At 36.8% G+C, this 25342-nt stretch overlaps 2 protein-coding genes across 53 annotated transcripts in view; one reads left to right on the top strand and one right to left on the bottom strand.

Annotated features, from left to right (window-relative positions):
* The window catches only part of IRAG2 (inositol 1,4,5-triphosphate receptor associated 2), a 57200-nt gene extending 48041 nt beyond the window's left edge, over positions 1–9159 (top strand). For all 20 annotated transcript variants that reach the window (XM_063785836.1, XM_063785835.1, XM_063785837.1 and 17 more), the window contains 7 exons: positions 1460–1607; positions 2480–2523; positions 4145–4207; positions 4322–4371; positions 4675–4776; positions 7706–7813; positions 8641–9159. In XM_063785836.1, coding sequence (XP_063641906.1) covers positions 1460–1607; positions 2480–2523; positions 4145–4207; positions 4322–4371; positions 4675–4776; positions 7706–7813; positions 8641–8884 — 759 coding nt within the window. In that variant the 3' untranslated portion in view covers positions 8885–9159. The remainder of the gene's footprint in view (positions 1–1459; positions 1608–2479; positions 2524–4144; positions 4208–4321; positions 4372–4674; positions 4777–7705; positions 7814–8640) is intronic.
* An 85-nt stretch (positions 9160–9244) lies between these two features.
* The window catches only part of DNAI7 (dynein axonemal intermediate chain 7), a 92619-nt gene continuing 76521 nt past the window's right edge, over positions 9245–25342 (bottom strand). For 22 of the 33 annotated variants that reach the window (XM_054664440.2, XM_054664442.2, XM_063785811.1 and 19 more), the window contains 7 exons: positions 23728–23803; positions 22269–22429; positions 19987–20143; positions 15481–15695; positions 12615–12782; positions 10970–11083; positions 9245–9647 (listed from right to left, as the gene is read on the bottom strand). In XM_054664440.2, coding sequence (XP_054520415.1) covers positions 9372–9647; positions 10970–11083; positions 12615–12782; positions 15481–15695; positions 19987–20143; positions 22269–22429; positions 23728–23803 — 1167 coding nt within the window. In that variant the 3' untranslated portion in view covers positions 9245–9371. The remainder of the gene's footprint in view (positions 9648–10969; positions 11084–12614; positions 12783–15480; positions 15696–19986; positions 20144–22268; positions 22430–23727; positions 23804–25342) is intronic. The other 11 variants (XM_054664441.2, XM_063785828.1, XM_024347921.3 and 8 more) reach the window with 1 other exon arrangement.

The raw sequence follows: 25342 nt of genomic DNA, 5'->3' as shown, positions 1-25342 counted from the left end.
GATGTGTGGCCGGGCGCGGTGACTCACGCCTGTAATCCTAGCACCTTGGGAGGCCAAGATGGGTGGATCATGAGGTCAGGAGTTTGAGACCAGCCTGGCCAATGTGGTAAAACCCCGTCTCTACTAAAAATACAAAAATTAGCCAGGTGTGGTGGCACGTGCCTATAATCCCAGCTACTCGGGAGACTGAGGCAGGAGACTCACTTGAACCCGGGAGGCAGAGGTTGCAATGAGCCGAGATCGTGCCATTGCACTCCAGCCTGGGCAACAAGAGTGAGACTCCATCTGAAAAAAAAAAAAAAAAATGGGCAAAAGACTTCAATAGACATTTCTTCAAAGAAGATACACAAGTGGTCAATAAGCAGGTAAAAAGATATTTAACATCCTTAAATGTATTAGGGAAATACAAATCAAAACCACAATGAGATACCACTTCACACCCACGAGGATGGCTATGGTGAAAGAAGAAAGGAAGTAAGGAAGTTGGAAAGGAAGGAAGGAGGGAGGGAGGAAGCAAAGAAGGAATAGTATTGGTGAGGATGTGGGGAGATTGCAAACACTGTACGTTGCTGGGAGATGTGAAATGGTCCAGCCACTGTGGAAAACAGTTTGGTGGATCCTTAAAAGTTAAACATAGAATTACCATATGACTCAGCAATTTCATTCCTAGATGTATACCCAGAAGAATTGAAAACAGGCACTCAGATACTTGTACACAAATATTCATAGGACTATGAACATTCCAGATGTTTCACTGGGGTACTCCTAATGTCATTAGTTATAGGACTTTTATCTTAGAATATTAGAATCCCCAGAGAAAAACCTTCCAACTGCCTGCCTTGAGGGTGTAACTCTGGCTGCCAGTGTTTGGAGGCTGGAAGGAGGAATAAGGCTGGATCTCAATATTCAATATGCATATAAGTTGTTGCTTAAATCTGTTGTTTTCAGCATGATAGATCCATCATCAACTATCTGTTCTTTCCCAATCCACAGAACCTCAAGTTAACTCTCTCTAGATATCCAACTGTATATAGTCTTTCACCAAAATAGTGGAGGGAAAATTGCTGTGCTGGCCAGAGTAAGGAAGGAGTCTCTGGACCTAATCTTTTTTTTTTTTTTTTTACACAGACTTTTAACCATTTCTTCTGTTCACATACCCACCATCAACCTTACTGAGGTGCAGTGTAGGTTGCTTCTAGGCTTTTCTTACTGCCTTTTTTAGGGTTCAGCTTTTCCAGGTCTTAGTCATTTGCCACTAGTCCTTCTATCCAGCTTTCAAAGTCTTGTTGTCATATTCTCTTCTGTTTGCCCCTGTAGATGCATGTCTTTTTTTAAAAAAACCATTTATTGCCACTTTAGTGGGATTTAGGAATGGAGTGAAGGTAAATGTGTTTAATCACCATCTTTTAATTGAGAGTAGTATTTTCAATGTAAATGTGCCCTTTTTTTCTCTTGCTAGGAAAGCCGGGTTAGTAAAGCAGTTGAAGTGATGATTCAGCACGTAGAAAACTTGAAGAGGATGTATGCCAAAGAGCACGCTGAATTAGAAGAACTGAAACAGGTTCTTCTGCAGAATGAAAGGTCTTTCAATCCTCTTGAAGATGACGGTAATAAAAGTTTATGACAATAGTATTAGTTGTGTTTTTCTACATTCTCCTCTTTTTTGCTAAGTCTTATTATTACTTTAGTATAATAAAACTCTTAGGTTAACTTTATATTAGAAAAATAATTCATTCCTGTTATTTATATAGCTAAAAGTGAGGTGTCAGAAAACAGGTTGGGACACATGAAGGATTCTTTAGTAATGACACCAAAAATTTATTAACTCAATTTAGATTACTGAGATGACAGAATATATTTAATCCAACTCATGAAGTTGACCTTAGTGTTCCCCTACTTAGGATACATTAGAATTTCTCCACACGTAAAAAGTAAGGAGAAATAATTTAAATGGGCACTGCCATCAGCAACGGTTTTGATTCCTCACGGAAGGAATGACCCTGGCACAGTAAGCTGATTGATGAACTGGAAAATAGAGAAACATATCAGGCCACGGGGAGTAACATATCATTTCTATAAATCTTACAATAGTTTTATTTAAAATAAACAGTATGAACTTTTCTGAGCAGAATTCTTATTTCAAGAATCTGTTCCCTGTTCTAGAACAGTAACCACATTTGATACTCTTCTGAACTGTACTTTTGGATTCCTTTCTCCAGCAGACACACATGTAGTGCCTACCCTGTGCTAGCTAGGCATTATGGACATCACAGTGACACAGAGGACTGTATTCCATTGGTTAAGATGGTAATTGTTATGAAGCATGAAATGAATGATAAACAGATATTTATATTGCTCGGTAGTCTCTAAAGTCTTAATATTTTCTGAATTTTGCTTTACCTTTAAAGAATTAAGACGTTGCTTTAACCTAAATGGCATGTGTAATAGCTAAAATGTGTCAATGTGTTTTTCCTTTCAGATGACTGCCAAATTAAAAAACGTTCAGCTTCTCTAAACTCCAAGGTAATTACTAATTCACTTAACAAATGTCTAGCAAATACTTACAAGATGGTTTTAAAATGTTATTTGAAGTTTCAGGCCTTTATATGTAAATAACAAAATAGCGATTTTAATTCATATAGATGTATTTGTTTATCTAAGTATGCTTTTATACTCTTTGCTATATTTTTGTATCAATTAAGTGTGCCTGGCAGCATGAAGAAAGTCAGTACAACAATGGTTTCTCTCTGTTGTGTAAAACTGAAGTTGGAAGTGGGTAACCCGACAATGGCACAGCAGCTTCATAAGATCCTGAGGGATCAGCCTCCTCTCTTCGTGCTGCCTCACTACCCTCAGCCCTTGGCTTCTGCCTCAGGGTCTAAGATGGCTACTTTAGATCCAGGCACCAAGCCCTCATCATTACATCATCTCATTCCAAGAAAAAAAAAGAAGCAATGACAAGTATTCCCTCTCCCTGTAAAGACACCCCCTAGAAGTCCAAAATAACATTTCTCTTTCCATTCTTTGTTACGAATGAGACTGGAAAATACAGTGTGTATTTGGGAGGCTGTATGCCTAGCTAAAAATCAGGAGGCTTATTACTAACTAAGAAGGAAGAATGTGATACTGAAGGTCAACTGGCAGGCTTTGCCACAGTGTAAAAATCAGGATTTCATAGATATGCAGAATTTTTGAATAAGTGACTTTAAAATCATTCTATACAAATCCCTCTTTTTCAGATGAGGGAAGAGAAACACAGAAGTTAAGTGATCAGTTATGATCATGTATTGGTAGGAGCATGATTAGAAACCAAGTTTCTTGGGCTGCAGTTTCATATTCTTGATGCTCAACTAACCTATGAAATTAAATTAGGGATGATGGTTTAAGAAAACGATTCACATGGAACCCCCTTAAATTAGTTTATTTATTACATATTTTAAAAATTTATCCTGATGTACTTATTTAAACCTTAAGAACCACATAATACTATATAATGCTTTTCTGTACAAATCTCAAGAAACACTTTCATTCATTAAAACATCATGACAATCCTTATATGTGTTAAATGGAAAAAAATGAAACCATGAACAAAAAAGCTATACATGTAGGTGCATATTTATCTCCTCCTGAGTTGGGAGAAATCTTTCTAAGCATAGACACAACGGTAGCAAAAGAGAAGAATAGATTTGGCTGGATTAACAATAAAAAATTTCTGCCAGAAATATGAAAATTCAATTTAGACAAAATTCAATATAAACAAAATTAATATAGACAAAGGTGGTAAACATAAACAGGTGGTTCTCAGAGAAGATAAATACATGATTATTTAACATAAAAAGAAATGTTCAATGTTTCTAGAAGACAAATAATTACAAACCTAAACAAGAAATTTTATATTTGTTAGATTGGCATAAATTATAATAATCCAACATTGAGTTAGGTGGAATATAAATTGGTAAAATATTTTTGGAAGACAATTTGGCCACAAGAGGATCCTTTAAGATATGTCTGTTTAACTCAGCTGTGGTCAAGTGCACGGATATGCATGTACAAGGATATTTATTGGTGCTGCATATAATGATAAATTATTATAATGATAAATTATTGAGAGTTTTCTAAATGTACATTTTCCTCCTTCTGGTAGCCATCTTCTCTACGAAGAGTGACTATTGCCTCTTTACCCAGAAATATTGGAAATGCAGGAATGGTAAGACAATTCCTAAGTGCTCTTAGTCAAAGGTAAATTCATTTTCATATGACAGAAAATATAAACGTATATTTTATCATTTCATTTCTTTTAACATTTGAACTTCTACTAAAGGTGGCTGGGATGGAAAATAATGATCGATTCAGTAGGAGGTCAAGCAGTTGGTAAGTGTAATTTTATGGTTCCTCTTTGGGAACCTTACTATTTTATACTTGGGCTAACCTAAATGAGTGCTCGAATTAAGTGATATAGTAATGTTTGATTTGTACAAAGTGTAAACAGAATAATTATATAAATTGGTATCTAATTATGAAGTTTTTTTTACCATAAAGTAGGAGATCTGTGAATGTGCCAAGAAAAAATAATTAGGACATATAATTTTGTATTTACTTAAGCAGTAGGAAATAAATTTATAATGGCTACAGATGTATTTGATTTGACAAGTGGCTATAATCATCTTTATTTAGGCGTATTTTGGGGTCAAAGCAGAGTGAACATCGTCCCTCATTACCTCGATTTATTAGCACCTATTCCTGGGCAGATGCTGAAGAAGAAAAATGTGAACTAAAGTAGGTGAAGCTCAGTGTGTTTATTAACCTGACATGAACTGGGGCATAAACAATGGGAATCACTTTTATTCCATGGAGATGAAATAATGCTGTATAATTAAAAAGATAATTCATTGTAAAACACTTTTATAAACTGTAAAGCACAATATAAATGTTATTTGTGAATATTAATACATTCACTCTCATAGCTCTCAGAATGGCAAAGTTTGAGGTCTTAAGTTAGAAAAGACCCTGGAATTTGCCATATTTGTGAAGATAATTTTTTTCCTGTCCAGGTCTCTGTCTACAATGGGGAAAGGTCAATAAAGAGCCACAGAAGTAAAATGTCCATCTATTTATATATTTTTAAAAACATGAGATATATAACGTACGTATTATATAACATATAGGCACATATGTAACATGTATGTACATCTATTTTCCATTTATGTAAGTGAAGAGTAGAGGAAACATGAAATTCTGAATTGCTATCTCTGTATCTAGTAAACTAAACAAATATACATCTACAGTGAAAAGTAGAGGGCAAGAAGGAGGGATATGCAGAAATGCTACCTCTGAGTCCTTGGGTGACATTAGAAAAAGTGCCTAACCTTACTTGGTCTCAGTTTTGTTTTTTGTTTTTTTTGAGACGGAGTCTTGCTCTGTCACCCAGGCTGGAGTGCAGTGGCGCAATCTTAGCTCACTGCAACCTCCACCTCCTGGGCTCACGCCATTCTCCTGCCTCAACCTCCCAAGTAGCTGGGACTACAGGCGCCCGCCACCACGCCTGGCTAATTTTTTATATTTTTAGTAGAGACGGGGTTTCACCGTGTTAGCCAGGATGGTCTCGATCTCCTGACCTCATGATCCGCCCGCCTCGGCCTCCCAAAGTGCTGGGATTACAGGCTTGAGCCACCGCGCCCGGCCTTCAGTTTTCATATCTGTTAAAGTGAAGGATCTTAAGGAGATGATTTTATGTTTATTTTATACATTTTCGTGAGTGCCTACCATGGGATGGACACTCTGCTCAATTCTAAGGAATATAAAGATGAGCACGACATGGTGCAATCCTCAAATAATCTGTTTGGTTTGGTGTGTTTTTTTTTTTTTTTTTTTAAGTCCTGGGAGCCTACTGCATGTGTTACAAACTCTTTTCAGATTTAGAGTTAACATAATGAATTTGAGCTGGTTGGAAAAAAAAAATCAGTTCAAGAGTCTCCTTCAAAAGATTATCTAGTTTTTGCTTTTTGTTAGTATGGTATGATTTCTACTGAGAAGTCTTTGTAAACAAGACTGAAACCTTGAGAATCTTATAGAAATGCAATGCAATTTATTCTGGCTTTTGGGTCTTGTTTTCTTTAAAAACTAAAGTCTATCATATTTATTTCCCATAGATGTTTGAATGAAAAAAAAGTCTTTGAGACACATTTCCCTTTGGCAATTCTGAGGGTATTATGAGCTTGAGATTTCAAAATTCAAATCCAACTAGGAACTCATCAGCAAATATAGTGGAACAATTACGTTTTGCTTAGGTGGAGGAACACCTCTTTAAATAATATGATTTGATTTAAAATGCAGTCAATCAATTGCTATTTCCAGTTCACTGAATACTAATTTATTTTAACCAGTTTTATATTGAGAATATTTTCAAAAACACGTTTTAAATTATTAAGATTTTCAGAGAAAAACTCTGATGTTACTCCAAGTTAGCACTGATTGGAAATCATACAGAGAAAGGAATAAAATCAATAATAATGAGAAAAGATTTTTACTAATGTTAAATAAAATTTAAAAGGAAGAAATATGGTGCCCACATTTGTTTTATATATACACATACACACACGCACACACAGGTATATGTACACATCCATATACAAAATATATATACAACATATACATACATATTTTTATATATAAAGACATATATTATGGAATATGTGTGTATATATTATAAACTGTATAAGCATATATTAATATGCATATATTATATGTAGATATGTGTGTATATATTATATATAAATATGTGTATATATAGTATATATTTATATATACTATATATATGTGTGTATATGTAGTATATATTTATATATACTGCACTCGAGCCTAGGCAACAGTCAGACTCTGTCTCTTAAAAATATATATATTATATATACATGTATTTATATATATGCACACATATAAAAATATATATTAAATGTGTACATATATAAAAATGTGTATTACTAAATATGTATTATATAAATACATAATATATGCATAATATATAAATATGTGTATATATAATATATATTTTTTTAAGAGACAGAGTCTGACTCTGTTGCCTAGGCTGGAGTACAGTAGTGCAACCATATAGCTCACTACAGCCTCCAACTCCAGGGCTCAAGCAATCCCTGGAGTCCTGAGATCCTTGGGAGGAATCCCCTTTCTTGGCCTCCCAAAGTGCTGAGATTAAAGTGTTTAATAAAGTATGGTTAAACATGCACACACAAACACACACACATATATATATATAGTTTTGGAAACAATCTGCCTCCCACCCTTTGTAACTATTAGGATTAAAGAAATGCATATATATATATATATATATATATATATATATATGCAGAGAAAGAATTCATAGTAATAACATTGGTTAATGATGAGACTAACTTTTGAAAGTTCTTTTTAAATTTTCCCTTTTTGTATATACTTGGCTAATATTCTAACTAACTTTCTACACATTTATTATTTTTCTAAATAGAAGAACTTATTTTTTAATTAAATTTCTATAAAAGGTTTAAATTATAAATCTGGTGATTTGATTTTTAGAGTTAGATATTTATCGACTTTCCCTAAACCAGAACAAATATTTGTGAGCCTCTTGAGTTACAGTAAGATTTAGCAATATTTTATGAATAATTATAGCATATTATCCTTAGTTTCAAATATTAAAAACAACGTTTATTTACAGAACTAAAGATGACTCAGAGCCACCTGGAGAAGAAACAGTAGAAAGGACAAGGAAGCCAAGTCTTTCTGAAAAGAAAAATAATCCATCAAAGTGGGATGTCTCTTCAGTGTAAGTTATCTACTTGATAAATTCTACCATTTCAGTGGAATGGGAAAGGGTGAGGCAGGGCTGACAGTATTAATCCTAATCAAATTACTAAAAGACATGCCAAATTGTTGTATTTAAGATGAATAACAAACTTTGTATGTCAGGTTATCCTTGAACCTATGTTATCTATTTTGAGAGACAGACTACATTCACATAACTTTTACTGTAATATATGTTATAAATTATTCTATTTTATGTTAGTTATTGTTCATCTTTTACTGTGCCTAATTTATAAACTCAATTTTGTTATAGGCATGTATCCATAGGAAAAAAACAGTATATACTGGGTTTAGTACTATTTTCAGCTTGCATGTATCCATAGGAAAAAAACAGTATATACTGGGTTTAGTACTATTTTCAGCTTCAGGCATCCACTGGAGGTCTTGGAGCATATCCCACAAGAATAAAGGGGGACTACTGTACACACACATAAGTACATACACAGACATCCACTCTACCCAGCAAATAACATTTTTGTTTCCACTGTAGGAATATGTTGCCTTATCTTACTGAAAGAATGAGATACTTGTATGTACTTATTAGAAGATACTGCCTATATCACGTAATTTTCAGATTCTCACCGTAGCACATCATTTCTTTAATCCTAATAGGTACAAAGGGTGGGAGGCAGATTGTTTCCAAAACCAAAATGATAAATCATAATATGTAGATTAAAAGGCAGTTTTGGGGGTATGGAGGGCAGATCACCTGATTGGTGGTGTTAGCAAAAGGAATGTTTCTAATGACAAATTACCGATTACCAAATTCTATTTGTGTTTTCCTTACAGTTATGACACAATAGCTTCCTGGGCAACAAATCTCAAGTCCTCCATCAGAAAGGCTAATAAGGCCCTCTGGCTCTCTATTGCATTCATTGTACTGTTTGCAGCTTTGATGAGCTTCCTCACAGGCCAATTATTCCAGAAGTCTGTGGATGCCGCTCCCACACAGCAAGAGGACTCATGGATGTCTCTAGAACATATCTTGTGGCCATTTACCAGACTCCGACACAATGGGCCACCACCAGTGTGACAGCAGGACATCCTAATATATGGATCTTGATTTTTAAGTTTCAGTATCTGAACTTTGTAAATTAGTAACTTTTAGCTGGGAAAGTATAGCATGAAACCAGAGGTTCTCAGAATCACTGTAAGATAGCTTACATTTCCTCTTTTTGCCTTTATCTCCCCAACTAAAATACAATGGGGAAGAAGTCTGCCTATGATCTTTGAATGAGCTTTTTAAGGAAGAAATATTATATATTGTTTGTTAAAGTTTATTGAAATAAAGAATCATTTAAATCTTCATAGAGTGAAAGCTGAAATTCTTAACAGGCCAAGTATTCAAAGGAAAAAAAAAATACTGTTTTTAAAATAAAACTTGAGTAGAAAATGCAGATTAGAACATTTTAATAGTTGATTTGAAATGTATTCATTCACTCATTACATTGTGTTGCAGAAATACCTGTCTTTCACCATGCTTGGTTCTTCATACTTACAATACAGTTTGTAAGTGGAGGTTAGGAGTAGCTGAGCAATCTGGTAGAGAGCAGCATGTGGCACACAGAGTTGACAAACTGACAGTTGGAACTCCTGACTTTCTCCATTGCTTCCTCAGAAGAAAAATCCTTCACCATGTGATATAAAGTAGAATGAAACTCAGTTTCTTCTTTAAGCGCTTCAGAAAATGCCTCACTCTCTTCCTTGATCTTCAGTCTTTGTGCTCTGTCACCACTAAACATTAAAAGGGCCCAATTAGGATTCTCAGTACATTCTTCAGTAAGGTGTTCCCTCACCTAAAAAAAAAAAAAAAAAGAAAGAAAGGAAATTCAAGCAAGTTGTTAATAATTCCTCTTCTATTCAGTATTTTGGTAGCAGATTATTATTTGAAGGGCTCAATTTATCCCCCAAAATTGCAAAGGTTAAAAGAAACAGTCTATGTGTTCCATTACTGGGTTTTGAAAAACCATCACACTGTTTATATTTTGGTGATTATGGAGCTTATCCACATGTATTAATTCATGCAACAAATATTTATTGAGTGCCTATCATGTGTGAGGTACTGTTCTAAGTGCTGGGGATATAACAGAGAAAGAAAACACAGAAGAAATACAGACATACAACATATATAAATAACAACTGCAACAACAAAGCACTGCCCTCAAGGGGCTTATATTTGAGTGGGGGAAACACACAATAAACAAGAGCAATAAATACAGTGGCTTGTTTAGGCCAAAATATTCATCAGCTTTTAGAATTTGATATGGTTACTACCACCTGATAACAAGAAGGTATCAGGAAGTTAAGTTGGAGGACTAACCCTCTCAGAGGAGAGGGGCTGTAAGTCACAGATATATTAATGTTAAAAGCCTCCATTTGTTGTTTTTTTTAAGAGATGGGGGTCTCACTCTGCTGTTCAGGCTCGGGTGCAGTGGTGTGATCATAGTTCACTTCAGCCTCAAATTCCTGGGCTCAAGCGATCCTTCCACCTCAGCCTCCCAAGTGGCTGGGATTACAGGTGGGAGCCACTGCACCCAGCAAGGCTTCCATTTGTTCTTGAGTCAATTTGTAAACAGATACAAGGACTCTGGCCTGGCTTGAAGTCAAGAGCTTGGACAACAAAGGCATAAACTTTATATAATTTGGATTTATATTTTTGACAAAAAATTTGAATTTTTTTTTTTTTGAGATGGAATTTTGCTCTTGTTGCCCAGGCTGGAGTGCAATGGCATGATTTTGGCTCACCACAACCTCCATCTCTCAGGTTCAAGTGATTCTCCTGCCTCAGCTTCCTGAATAGCTGGGATTACAGGCATGTGCCACCACACTTGGCTAATTTTGTATTTTTGGTAGAAATGGGGTTTCACCATATTGGTCAGGCTGGTCTCGAACTCCTGACCTCAGGTGATCTGCCCACCTCAGCCTCCCATAGTGCTGGGATTACAGGCGTGAGCCACCGTGCTTGGCCCAAAATTTGAAATTTTAAAATTCCGTATTGAATGTTAATTTTTTTTAACTTTTCTAAGAGGGGAAGCCATGGTCTACATTCATTTAGTCTTTGAGTACTTTATCTTCTTTTGGAGGACAAAGTAGTTTTATGGGTTTCTACATATCATACCTTAAATACGACTTTTGTAGAATTACATAGTAGGTTCCACTTGCTCCAACCAAATGCAAAAGCAGAACTTAGTAGGGCCATCTGTCGATAAGCTTTCACTTCTACCAAAGGAACCTGTCAATATAAAAACAAATAGAATTGATCTTTGAGCCTCCCAACAAGTCTTCCTCCATCTTTGGCCTCCTTCAGTCTATTCTCAACACAGACGGATGCACTTAAAATTGTAAGTCAGAGTACATGACTCCTCTCTCAACACTGGGCAATGGCTTCCCTTTCTCTGAGAATAGAGTCCAAAGTTAACAAACGACTTGCACGGCCCTCTGACATCCCTACTCCCGACTCCACATATACCCCATTACCTGCTGACCTCTTTTTCTTCTCCCTTTGCTCTCTCAGTTCCAGGCCCCATGGTTTCCATGGTGTCCCTCCAATCCTCCAGCACACCAAGCCACTCCCTTGGGGCTCTTGCTCCAGTTGTTTACCAGGAAGCTGCTTCCCCAGATGTGCACATGGCTAAAGTCCCCACCTTTGAGTTTCGCTCAAGTGTTATCTCTCATTGAGCTGCCCTCCCTGACACCCTATTTAATATGGGTGTCATATGGCCTCAGCCTCACTATTCCTGATCGACCTTTTCTTTTTTTCCATAGCACTTTTCACCTTTTTAACATACTAATCATTTATTTTTTAAATGTTTTCCTTCGACTGTGAAAGAAAACAAAGGTAAGGACCTTTGTTTCATTCATTGCTATATCCTAATAATCTAAAATAGTGCCTAGCACACAGTGTTCAGAAAAAAATATTTCCTGGAGTAGAATATTCTGAAAGCATGAACAGAACACTACATTCAACAATGTAGAGTAACAGGCAATTTGAGTTACTAAAACCAAGGGTTTTTTTCCTATGCATATATGTACATACACTTATTTCTAAATATTATCTAAATATCTGCTTATATTGTCATTTTCTGATATATTCATAAATATTCTTGAGTATAGAACTCTTCTGCCTACAAATTCACTTTTCATGATTAGAAGTTACTTTGTGTCTTCATATATCACAAATGTTTACTAAGCATCTACTATATTCTAGGACTATGCTAGATGCTAGAAGAATCAATGTTCATTAAGAAATGACCCCCATCCTCAAGAAGCTCACAGTTTAACCTGGAAGGATCTTACTGAACTAAAGCCCTTATGACGAACATGAAACAGTACATAGACATGGAGGCTTTGCCAAGAAACTAAAGGAAGTGGGTTTTGTACATTGGTGGTCCTTGTATTTTTAATTCTGCCTAACTTACCGTGTTTGGGAAAGTGCAGTTATTTACTCTTTTAAGAAATCTCATATAATATCCAGTAATGCAAAAAGAAAGTATATAAAATGAGAATTGCTTAAACTACCTTTGCACTAAACTGACCGTCTGTGAATATGCTCCATTTGTCAATATGAAGATCGTACTACAGGCTTACTTTCTTAGGGAAAATTAAGAGAACCCTGGATTTCTGGTCTTTTCACTTATTTCTTTATAATACTGTATAAATGAATATATAAAATACAGTGTATATAATATTAAATTATATAACGTTTAATAATTGCTAACATTTTAAATGCATGCCACATTAAATTTGGAAAGATTCATTCTTGCCTTATTGTTTATAATAACATAAAAATGAGAGTGTCTAGTAGGAAAGATATTCAGTCCAGCTTCTTTCAAAGCAATAATGAAAGGAATAGGAGTCATCCAGGTTCCTTCCAAAATAGAGATATGTTTCTTGTCTTTTAGTTTGATTGAAGATAACATGCAGAGGTTTTCCTAGTTTAAATAAGAAAAAAGAAGCTTTTATGTAAGTTAAATCATTACTTCAGTATCACTCCAGGTGCAGCCTTTAGATGCTTTATACATTTTTAAAAGTCATCTATCACTCTATATTAGAAAGAATGCAGGGCAAGTATATCGTAAGCCTCATCTGAATGCTCTGACACAAAGTCCCCATGTTACGTTAAGCAGTTTACTAACTCTTTTTGGCCTTCATCAGAACATTCAAAGAATGGACTATAGCATCTCTCAAGCCTCCTATTTTAGAAATTGTAATATAAGAATATGCATATGTTCACATTGAATTAAAATAGTTATTAGATAACAATTATGATTGTACTTTTAGGGATCATTCTTTTCACATCCGTAAAAGTTAACATCATGAGGCAATATTATTATCCAGTTTTAAAGTCTTGTGCGAAGTGACAGTTTGAAGGTGTATAGAATTCACATCTGGTTTTTTTTTTTTTTTTTGAGATGGAGTCTCCCTCTGTCTCCCAGGCTGGAGTGCAGTGGCGTGATCTTGGCTCACTGCAAGCTCTGCCTCCCAGGTTCACACCATTCTCCTGCTTCAGCCTCCCTAGTAGCTGGGACTACAGGTGCCCACAACCACACCCAGCTAATTTTTTGTATTTTTAGTAGAGACAGGGTTTCACCGTGTTAGCCAGGATGGTCTCGATCTCCTGACCTTGTGATCTGCCCACCTCGGCCTCCTAAAGTGCTGGGATTACAGGCATGAGCCACCACACCTAGCCTACACATCTGTTTTTTTTAATGTTAATAATATATTTCATTTAACCCAATATATCTAAAATATTTCAATATGTAATCAGTATAGAAATTATTGAGAGTTTACATTTTTTTCTTCATACCAAGAACTCAAAATTTGTGTTAATTTTACAGTTAGAGCATGTGCTAATTTGGACTAGTCACATGCAGTAGCTACATACGGCTGGTAGCTACCACATTAGACAGCACAGATCTACTAACCTGAAAACGCACACTGAGCAGTCTTGGGTGTTTCAATCGTCATATTAATAAGTGAACTTTGTGAAGATGCTTGTATTTTTCCATGAGTCTAGAGGAAGAATCTCTGCACAAGGGTCGTCAGGGCTGCTGGAATGGTGCAGGGAAGCCTGAAAGGAGGCTCCAGCAATACAATCCCCTTACACAATCTCAGAAAGGTCACATAACCTCCTAACCTCTGTGGGCCTTAGTTTCTCTCTATATACAACAGGAGGGTAGACCAGAAGCATTTTAAGGGCACTTGCACACTAATAATTCTATGGCACTCCATCTCCCATCTCACCTAGTTTTTTGTTGTTGCTGTTGTTGTTGTTGTTGTTGTTGTTGTTTTTGAGACGGAGTCTTGCTCTGTCACCCAGGCTGGAGTGCAGTGGCACAATCTTGGTTCACTGCAACCTCCGCCTCCCGGGTTCAAGCGATTCTTCCGCCTCAGCCTCCTGAGTAGCTAAGACTACAGGCGTGTGCCACCATGCCTGGCTAATTTTTGTATTATTAGTAGAGATGGGGTTTCACCATATTGGCCAGGCTGGTCTCAAACTCCTGACCTCACGATCCACCCACTTCAGCCTCCCAAAGTGCTAGGATTACAGGCGTGAGCCACCGCTCCCAGCCCTCATCTAGTTTTAAAAGCAAAGTTTAATAATATTCTAGGCTTTCTGTACTCATAATGAATTCCAGGCTATCTCTGTTTTTAAAAACAACTTTTTAAGATATATTTTACATATCATAAAATTCACATATTTCAAGTGTATAATTCAATGATTTTTAGTAACTTTACAGACTGGTACAACTATCCCCATAAATCCATTTTAGATCATTTTCATCCCTCCCAATAAGATTCCTCATGCTCATTTACAGTTAATCCCCACCCACTCTCAGCCCCAGGCAACCACTAATCTACTTTTGTCTCTAAACATTACAGGCTATGTAATTTCTTTCTTTCTTCCTGGGTTTTTTTTTTTTTTTTTTTTTTTTTTGAGACAGAGTTTCACTCTGTTGCCCAGGCTGGAGTGCAGTGGTACGATCTCGGCTCATGGCAACCTCCCCTTCCCAGGTTCAAGCGATTCTTCTGCCTCAGCCTCCTGAGTAGCTGGGATTACAGGTGTGTGCCACCACGCCTGGCTAATTTTTGTATTTTTAGTAGGGCTTCACCATGTTGGCCAGGCTGGTCTCGAACTGCTGACCTCAGGTGATTGCCCGCCTTGGCCTCCCAAAGTGCTGGGATTCCAGGCGTGAGCCACTGCGCTCGGCCCAGGCTATGTAATTTCTGACTGATGAGCAATAGGGGATCATTCAGAGAGAAACCAACCTCAAAAAGGATTTCAAATGGCTGGATGATAAAGATCACATAGCCCCTTTAGGGTGGATCAAAAACTCTGAAATTCATACTGCAATCAGGGTTGTTGGTTCATCAGTTGATCTATCCCTAGTAACTTTAGGGTACAAATTTAAGTTTGAGCCTTGCTATTTACATGTTATTGCCTATTTAATTATTCAACTAATATTTCATTTAGAAATATAGCTCAAGGTACATTTTTAAGGTCATTATAAGACACTTATATTTCAATATATAAATCAGCAGCCACTGATTGCTTTTGACAAACTAGTATTCCATCAAAATGGTTTACCTCTGATACGACAGTACGTAACAGCTACAAGAGTAACTCACCTTAATTTGTATTTGAATCTCAGTAAATACTGTAGTCACAGTTAAAAGTACTTTATTTACATCAAGTGGTCTTAGTTCCCATGACTGGTACGGCATGTTAATATGAGCATCTTGAATCAAGGTAACAGGGCCAAAGGTGTCCAGGCTGAATGTTACAAGTCTTTCTTTTGGTTTGTAGGATACATTGCTGATGCCATCAGTTCTCCAATGTTTACCTTTATAATTGATGAAGAAAGTGACACTAGTTTCATTTTTTCCCTATTAAAAAAAGATAAATGAAAGCACCGAAAAAATTGCTTTGTGTATAAATTGATCTTTCATATTTAGAATAGAAACTCAAAAGAAGGCCAACTTCGCTGAGAGATTTCCCCTGACTGCAGGATCAAGTCCCACCTCCTCAGCATGGTAAGACCTTCAGAATGAAGCTTTGACTCACTTTCTTGGCTCCATCCCTTGCCACTCCTCAAGGGAAAAAGTTTTTCTCTTTTCAGCCCCACTTTTTTCTTTCCCTAACAACACTGTATGTATACCTCTGGGCCTCGGCACATACAGTTCTTTCCTCCTCCAATACTCTTCCCTAATCTTTCAGAGAAACTCTCTTCAGCTTTGCTTTAAAATGACTTCAAAATTCATGTATTTTTTGTATACAATTCAATTATCTTTAATTTACCCAGTTGTGCAACCATCACCACAATCCAGTTTTAGAACATTTTTATCCCCTCAGTAAGATCCTTATGTCCATTTACAGTTAATTCCCATTCCCACCTCCAGCCCCAGGCAACGATTAACGTACTTCCTGTAGGTGGTCTTTTGTATCTCTTACAACTCAATAATAAAACACAACCTAATTTAAAAGTGGGTAAATGATTTGAATAAACATTTCACCAAAGAAGAGATATGAAAGGCTAATAAGTACCTAAAAAGATGATCAACATTATTAGTAATTAGGGAAATAAATTAAAACTACAATGGAATACTACTTCACACCCACTAGAATGGCTATCATCAAAAAGATAAATAACAAATGTTATGAACAAACAGAAAACCTCATATAGTGCTGGCAGACATGTAAAATGGTACGGCTACTTTGAAAAACAATTTGGCAGTTTCTTTGAAAGTTAAATATAAACTCAGCACTCAACCCAGCAATTCCACTCTTAGGTACATACTGAACTGAAAACATGTCCACATAGAGACTTGCATGCAAACATTCTCTTCATCTTTGAGGGCCCTGTTCAACATTCCAACCTGTGAGAAGCCTTCCAATACTCTAAAGATTGAGCCATCTGTGTCGTGCTCTATAGCACTTTACATCTATGCTAGCACCCTACTATGTTGTATCACAATGTGGTGTTTTCCCATCTGCCCCTCCTACAACTTTTGAAACTCCAAGGGGAAGAAACTATGCCTCATTTATCTCTGTATTTCTTTCTTTTTTTTTTTTTTTGGTTGGGGGGAAGGGTCATCTTTATAGGACAAATAAATGAACCATTTTCTTCCCAGACGTGCTCTCCATTTCTACTTAGCTCTCTTTCCTGCTCTCGATTGGAGGGTTCTGTTGACAAGTTTTTACTCTTAAATTTCATATAATAAATACAATTACATTCACAAACTTATTTTTAATTCCTCTTTTTGTCGCTACATTAACAAATAATTTTAATTTATAAGGTAAAAAGTTATTACCTATAAATAAATTCTCCAAATTTCTAGTAGTTCCGGGCAAAATGTTTCCCCATGGTTTAAAAATTACTAGAGTTGTAAATTACTGCTTTCTAATTACTGAAGTTGCAGAGTGAAATTATTCCCCTGAATTGTGTGGAATAATTTACCTTGTCTAATTCTAATTTCATGTGAATAATTTTTTTTTTCAGACAGAGTTTCACTCTTGTCACCCAGGCTGGAGTAAAATGGTGCAATCTCAGCTCGCTACACCCTCCGCCTCCCAGGTTCAAGCAATTTTCCTGCCTCGGCCTCCTGAATAGCTAGCATTACAGGCACGTGACACCACGCCTGGCTAATTTTTTTAAGTAGAGACAGGGTTTCGCCATGTTGGCCAGGCTGGTCTCGAACTCCTGACCTCAGGTGTTCCGCCTGCCTCAGCCTCCCAAAGTGCTAGGATTACAAGCATGAGCTACCATGCCCAGCTGTGTTAATAATTTTTAATGTGATAAATACTTAGGAATATTACCATTAAAGTGACACCTCTGAAACAATATCAAAAGAGATACAGTTGTTCATGTTGATGTATTTTATAGTTTAATATGTAAGAATTTACTAGGTTTTTTAACTTATTTTTTATTTTTTGAGACAGGGTCTCACTCTGTCACCCACCCTGAGTGCTGGGGCATGATCACAGCTCACTGCAGCCTCAACCTCCTGGGCTCAAACAATGCTCCCACCTCAGCTTCTGGGGTAGCTGGGACTACAGGCATATGCCACCACGCCCGGCTAATTTTTGTACTTTTTGTGGAGATGGTGTTTCTCCATGTTGCCCAGGCTGGTCTTGAACTCCTGAGCTCAAGTAATCCACCCACCTCAGCCTCCCAAAGTGCTGGGATTACAGGCATGAGCCACTGCGACCAGCCTACTGTTTTTAATACATAGACTATTTCTAGAATATAAATAATACATCTTGTAGGTCTGTCTATACAAACAAAAATGTAGAGCACCAGGGCATTCATTAAAAAATTTAAAATACAAAATATTTAAACTTCTTGGTATAAATTCCTAAATTCTCTGTTCCTAAATTTTCCATAACTAAATAAGTAGATTATGTAAAAGCTCTGTGCCTTAGTGATATTTGTTCCCAGCCTATCACCAAGTATATAAATCCCTTCACCAACAGATGGATATAAAACAACCTTAAAAACAAAGGTGTACTCCTCTCATCTAGGATCCTTAAAATGGCATACATTAACTCACCAGACCAAGATTTTTCAAAATTCAGCAAGCCTACTCCAAAAGAGGTATTTGTTAATGATTTACAAATCATTAGCTTATATCACTGTAGATACTTATAATTTTATTAATATTTAAGTTTTGAATAAGCAATAATGTCCCATGGCTCAAAAATAAAAAGGTATAAAAAGGTATACAAGTGGCTAGTTTTCCCTTTCTCAGGTTTCCCATTTGCCCATTCCTCATCCCCAATACTTGTGTACAATTTATAAACGATTAACATTAAAGTAATCAAATACTAATTATCCAAATCCGAACTATTTGGTTATGTCAGAAGAGTAGACTTTTTATCTGTTTTTGATTTGCTAAACTATTTTGATATTTTCTTTTTCTTTTTTTCTTTTTTTCTTTTTTTTTTGAGACGGAGGGAGTCTCGCTCTGTCTGGAGTGCAGTGGCGCAATCTCAGCTCACTGAAACCTCCACCTCCCAGGTTCAAGCAATTCTCCTGCCTCAGCCTCCCAAGTAGCTGGGACTACAGGCATGTGCCACCATGCCCCATTAGTTTTTGTATTTTTAGTAGAGATGGGGTTTCACTATGTTGGCCAGGCTGGTCTCGAACTCCTGACCTCAGGTGATACGCCCGCCTTGGCACTCCAAAGTGCTGGGATTACAGGCGTGAGCCACAGCGCCCAGCCTGATTTTAATATTTTCATTCATTTTTGCCTGTTTGTTTTGTTTTGTTTTGAGACACAGTCTTGCTCTGTTGCCCAGACTGGAGTACAGTGGCGCCATTTTGGCTCACTGCAACCTCTGCCTCCTGGGATCAAGCTATTCTCCTGCCTTAGCCTGCGGAGTAGCTGGGATTACAGGTATGTGCCACCACGCCCCGCTCGTTTTCTATTTTTAGTAGAGATGAGATTTCACCATGTTGGCCAGGCTAATGTCAAACTCCTGACCTCAGGTGATCCATCTGCCTCGGCCTCCTAAAGTGCTGAGATTGCAGGCATGAGCCACCATGCCTGGCCTGTTTGTTTTTTTGAGACAGACAGAGTCTCACTCTGTCGCCCAGGATGGAGTGCAGTGGCACCATTTCAGTTCATGGCAACCTCCACCTCCCGGGTTCAGGTGATTCTCATGCCTCAGACTCCCAAGTAGCTGGGATTACAGGTGCACACCACCACGCCCAGCTAATTTTTGTAATGTTTTAGTAGAGAGGTGGGGTTTCACCATGTTGCCCAGGCTGGTCTTAAACTCCTGAGCTCAGGTGATCTGCCCACCTCGGCCTCCCAAAGTGCTGGGATTTACAGGCATGAGCCACCGTGCCCAGTGTTTCACTCGTTTTTTAGAAACATAATGATATAACCATAAAGTAATTGTTCATAGGCAATGGCAGATACAGATACTTTAGGAGTTAATAGTTACAACACTCAGCAAATTTTAAACTCCAACACTTATTCATTTCCATTAAGAACAAACAAAACAAGACCCTTGAATTGGCATAGAAATATGTAAGATAGTAAGCTCAGTTAATACACTACACTTTCTGTTTCAACTTAAGGGTTTTTATGATTATCCCTCCTTTTATTACATAATTATAAAAGCTGTACCTTCAGCATCCCACCTTACAACCACAGGATCCTCAAAAAAGATTACATTCTCATGAACCTCAAGTGTGACCTCTATAGGTGGGAAAGCATTTTCTGTCTCAAACTCTTCTGTAGTTTCCGGAGGATACGTGTATTTCTGTAATCCTTCTTTGAGTATCTTTTAAAAATGACCAAAACAACATCAAGTTAGTTGACTGGTAGCAGTGAAAAATGTAAATAGTACTGAATAAGTTATATAGTTATTTTTAGTAAGCACTGCAGTTTGATCCTATTTATACATAGATTAACAAAATGTCACAACAAAATTTAAAAGATACATGATTGAGAAAAAAAGTTACTAAATATGAATGTACAGAACTTCCTATGGGCCAGATTGTGTGGTGGGGCTTCCTCAACATTTTATTCCTCTAAGCAATCCTAAAGGCCTATATTTAACAGAAATGATAACTAAGACTTAGAAAAATCAAGTAATTTGACAAAGATTACAAAATGACTTCAAAGTGGCACCAGAACTCAAAAACCGGTGTATGGGACCCTAAATCACATGCTCTAATACCATGCTAAGGGTGTGTAGGTAAAGATAAAAAGAAACATAGACAACCTATTGAGAAGAAAGGAAATGAATGAATGAAAGTGAATTAACCAGACAGCAGATTTTTCTGGGGTAAGGAAGATTTGTGCATTATCTGAATGCAGCAGACAAGGATCTAGGGAAGGAAGAAAGATTTAAAAATATTAGAAAATAGAGGAAAAATTAGGGCAAGATTCTAGAAGAGGTGCAAAGTTATTGAAAAAGCCTTGAAAATGAGGAAAGCCTCTTTGTTGCAGGAGAGAAAAACAGCTGTGAAGGAGGATTCTTTGGGTTCAAGGGGAGAGCATGAAGTGGTCTCAGGACACTGTGACAAAAGTCAATAACAACAGATCTTTAGATGGATTCTTGAAAACCCCAGCTCAGGCTGGGACCTTATGGATAAAGAGAATATTAAAATTTTGTTGGAGTGGCAGGTGATTAGGGCAATAACGGGGGAAAAAAGGTTGGGAAATACTTCTCAAAAACAAGAATGCACCAAGGTCCTTAATGGATAGGACTGTGGGTGAGAAGTACCCAGCAATCTGTGTACAGGCGTGTTAGGGGAGAGAGGGTGAGAAGAGAGAGAGAGAGACAGGAAGAGGAAGAGGGAGAGAGAGAGAGAGGAAGGAAGGGGCAGCCTATGACAACATAACTGGGTATATATGGTATTATTCTATGGGAAGCAAGCCACCACGAGGTTAAGTTAAAAATAAACCAAGTCAATAATAGCGCAAGTGTTACTACTTATAAAACAGGGGTGAGAAACTCCTTGAAAGGTGATCTAACAACTATTATCACCAAAGTGTGGTCAGGGCATCAGTAGCACTGGCATCATGTGGACTGGTGATTTTCAAACTTCAATATGCATAGGAGTTACCTGGGGATCTTGTTCAACTGCAGATTCCATAGCTCTGAGGTGCAGCCCAAAATTGTGCATTTCTTGCATGTTCCCAACTGACACTAATGCTGCTGGTTCAATGCTGTTGATTTAGGACCATATTTTGTATGTCAAGGATTCAGACTAGTGATTTCCAAACTTTAGGGTGTATTTTTCCAAAACAGATTGTTGAGCCTTACCTCCAGGGTTTCTGATTTAGTAAGTTTGAGGTGGGGCTCATTAATTTGCATTTCTAGCAAATTCCCAGATGATGCCAGAGGATGCTGATGCCTCTGCTCGAGGGAACACATATTAACAACCACTGATTTAGACTGGAGTCCATAAACTACGGTCCCTGGGAAATCCCACTCACCACCAATTTTTGTAAATAAAGTTTTATTGGAACATAGCTGTGCCCATTCGTTTATACACAGCAGTTTTAGTGCTGCAATGGCTGAGTTGAGTAGCTGCATCAGAGCTAGTAGGGACCGTGAAGGTGAAAATATTTACCATCTGGCCTGTTACAGAAAAAGTTTGCCAACCTCTGATCTAGAATATTATTATTAAGACCAAATTGGCACTAACAAAACATAATGATGTAAATTTACAATGAAGTTAACATATATGAATTCTAGTATAAACGTCATATTATTTTAGATTCTTTTAGCATCTGATTCAAATTTTCAATACCAATACATTTAAGACAGTTTAAAATTACATTTTTTCCTTTGTGTTTAATAGGATTAAAGCTTATTAGATGTTAGATAATATGAAATAAAGTAAAAGCGTGAGCAATTATTTTACTTATAAGTTTTGATTCAAGAATCAACCTACTTCCACAATCATCCATCCCTTCACTGGTTTACACTGTGGAGGAAGCTCCAAAATATCCAAGTGGTATACTCCACCCAGAGTTGTGAACTGGCATAAATCCACCACATTGTCTTCAAAGAAATCTGGCTTTTCAGAAGAATTCTCTACCAGCAGCAACTGTGCTAAAATTAATCAGATTAACAGTTTTCAAATAGATTACAGTTTAGTATGTTCTTAGGAAAGAAATTTAAAAATTCTCATACTGGTAAAGGAAGTTTCTATTCAACCAGCTACTAAAACTTTTCAAAAAGCAGTTAACTCAAAATGATTCATAGAGCTGACCTTGGAAGTGGAAACAGGCATGAGTAATGGTGGGGTGTAGGGGAGGACATAATTTTTATTTCATCTATGAAACCATACAATAAGCATGTGTTATTATTAAAATGAAAACAGGCTGGGGGCAGTGATTCACGCCCACTACTTTGCGAGGCTGAGGTGGGAGAATCGCTTGAGCCTAGGAGTTTAAAACGAGTCTGGGCAACATAGCAAGACCCCATCTCTATAAATAATTTAAAAATTAGCTAGCCTGGTGGTGCATGCCTGTGGTCCCAGCTACTCAGCAGGCTGAGGTAGGAGAAATACTGGAGCCTGGGCAGTTGAGGCTGCAGTGAGCCATAATCTGCACCACTACTGGGCAACAGAGCAAGATCTCATCTCAAAAAAAAAAAAAAAAAAAAGAAGGAGAAGAAGAAGAAGAAAGAAAAAGTGAAGTTTAAGGCCTGTTATGAAAAAATATGCTAAGAAATATATAGAAAATAGATTCCTAGAAGTTATGGGGAAAGAAGCATAAAGTTAACAGAAAAGATGTATATAAATCTCAAACTAAAAGATTGACAAATTAGACATCACTATTGCCTTGACATTTCTAAACTATATCCAACTGCTATTTGCCAGGACAAGACTGAATGCAAACACTTGTTAATACCCAGAAGTGTTGCGAGATTTTCAGTTGTGTATGTGTACTTGTGAAAGTTCATTACAATATTGTAGTAATACAAAATTAGAAACAACCTGTCTATCAATAGGGATTTAAAAAGTGTTCCATTATTGGATGGAATTATACAACTACTTAAAAAAGTGAGGTTACCAATGTATTCTTGGAATAATGTTGAATATTCATTTACATGAAATATATATTGTGTTCTATATATGTAACACGTTGTTAGGTGGGAAAAAAGTAATTCTCAACAAAAACATTTGTATAATATAATCCCATGGTTTTATTAGAAATTAAGAGAGACAGGGATAAATTGAGCAAAGAAATCTGTTAACACTGGTATCTCAGAAAAGGGACTATGAAGAATTTTCACTTTAAATATATTTTTGCAATGTCTGAATTTTTTTTAACAATGATCCTGTATTTCTTCTGTAAGAAGAAAATCTCAATAAAGTTAAATTCTTAAAATGTAATTTAGAATACCTGCTGAAACAGTTTCACTTAATACTTTCATCTCTCGTTCACATTTTATGGCTTCAGATTCTTCCTCAGCAGAACTCTATAAAAAACCACAGACATATGTGTGTGATTGTCAGTGTCTACATAGTACAGTCATTGTCTTTGTGTTCCAGTCCTCACTTCAGATGCCTGCTACCTTAATTCTAGGCTGAAAACCCCAAACTGATACTTGCTCTACCATAAAACTGGACTCAAAAGCAATATTTTAACAAGCAATTAAAATATCTACAAAACTTCACAAGGGCAAGAGGTTACCCTGCTCAGATTCTCTGCTGAAAATCCTCAAGTGTAAAAGATGGAGATTAGGAAGCAATGCAAGCTATAAAAAATATTATTTATATTTGCATTTTGGTTTATCCAGGAGGTAGATTTTGCTTAAATTTGATAATCAGCTCTGGTAGAGTCATCCCAAAGCCTGCTTTTGGGTAAGTCTCTCAAGGAAATTAAAGATGTTGCAGCTCAAGTAATGTAGAAGATAGTATCCCATTGTACTCTAGTGCAGTAAAAATAATCTAGACTTTATGTCTAAATCTGCCACTAACTTACCTTTCTGACCTTGAGCAAGTCATTTAACTATTATGAGCCTCAAATTCCTGATGTAACAATAACACATTTGGTATTTAACTGTGTATCAGACATATAACACATCTTGCAAACAATCCGAAGAAATAAGGAAACTGAAGCTGAGGGAGATAACTGTTTTAAGGGTCAAATAAGATAATGGAAATAAAAGAACTCTGGGTAATGTAAAGCACTAGATAAATGCAGTGTTGCTAGTATAAAAATTGTGTGTGTGTATGTGTGCTAATACTTGCAAATTGAATGATATCCAGCAAACTTCACTTGACTTCAGGTAGTACCTGTACTTCTGCAGCAATAGAATAACCTTATACCAGAGTTCTAGTCAGAAATTTAAAGCTAGTTATTCCCATGACTCTTAACCATCATACACAGACAAGTCCCCCTTAGTAAACTAGCCTTTCCCATCTCTCATCACCATATTGCCCTATGTGTCTTCCTCCTGACCAGCTTTAACACTATTGCATTCTCTGCAAACCCTTTCCATCATGCCTCTGAACCTTCTCCCTTATTTATTCATTCAAAAAAAAAATTACAGAGCTCCTAAATAGTAGTGGCATTGCTAGACACCGGCAATAAAAAACAAGGTCCCTGACGTAAGGAACTTCCAGTCTATTAGGGAAGCAAGTAAACAAATGGGTATATTTTTGTGAGTGTTGTAGTATAAAGGAGCCACAAGAGGAGTACAAGGAAGAGGAGTTAATTCTGTGGGAAAATGTGTGGGTGAAGACAGGCAACACCTCTCTTACCTAAAGGTAGTAAGTTTGAACTAAATTTTTTTTTAACTTTTATTTTAGGTTTGAGGGTGCATGTGAAGGCTTGTTGTATAGGCAAACTCAGGTCACAGGGGTTTGTTGTACAGATTATCTCATCACCTAGGTATGAAGCCTAGTACCCAATAGTTATTTTTCTGCTCCTTGCTCTCCTCCCACCCTCTATTGCTAAGTAGGCCCCAGTGTCTGCCATTCTCTTCTTTGTGTTCATCAGTTCTCATCATTTA

This window comes from Pan troglodytes, chromosome 10 (genome assembly GCF_028858775.2).
Source record: "Pan troglodytes isolate AG18354 chromosome 10, NHGRI_mPanTro3-v2.0_pri, whole genome shotgun sequence".
NCBI classification, from domain to species: Eukaryota; Metazoa; Chordata; class Mammalia; order Primates; family Hominidae; genus Pan; species Pan troglodytes.
The sequence above is the reverse complement of the archived record's forward strand: the minus strand, read 5'-3'. Positions and strand labels throughout refer to the sequence as shown.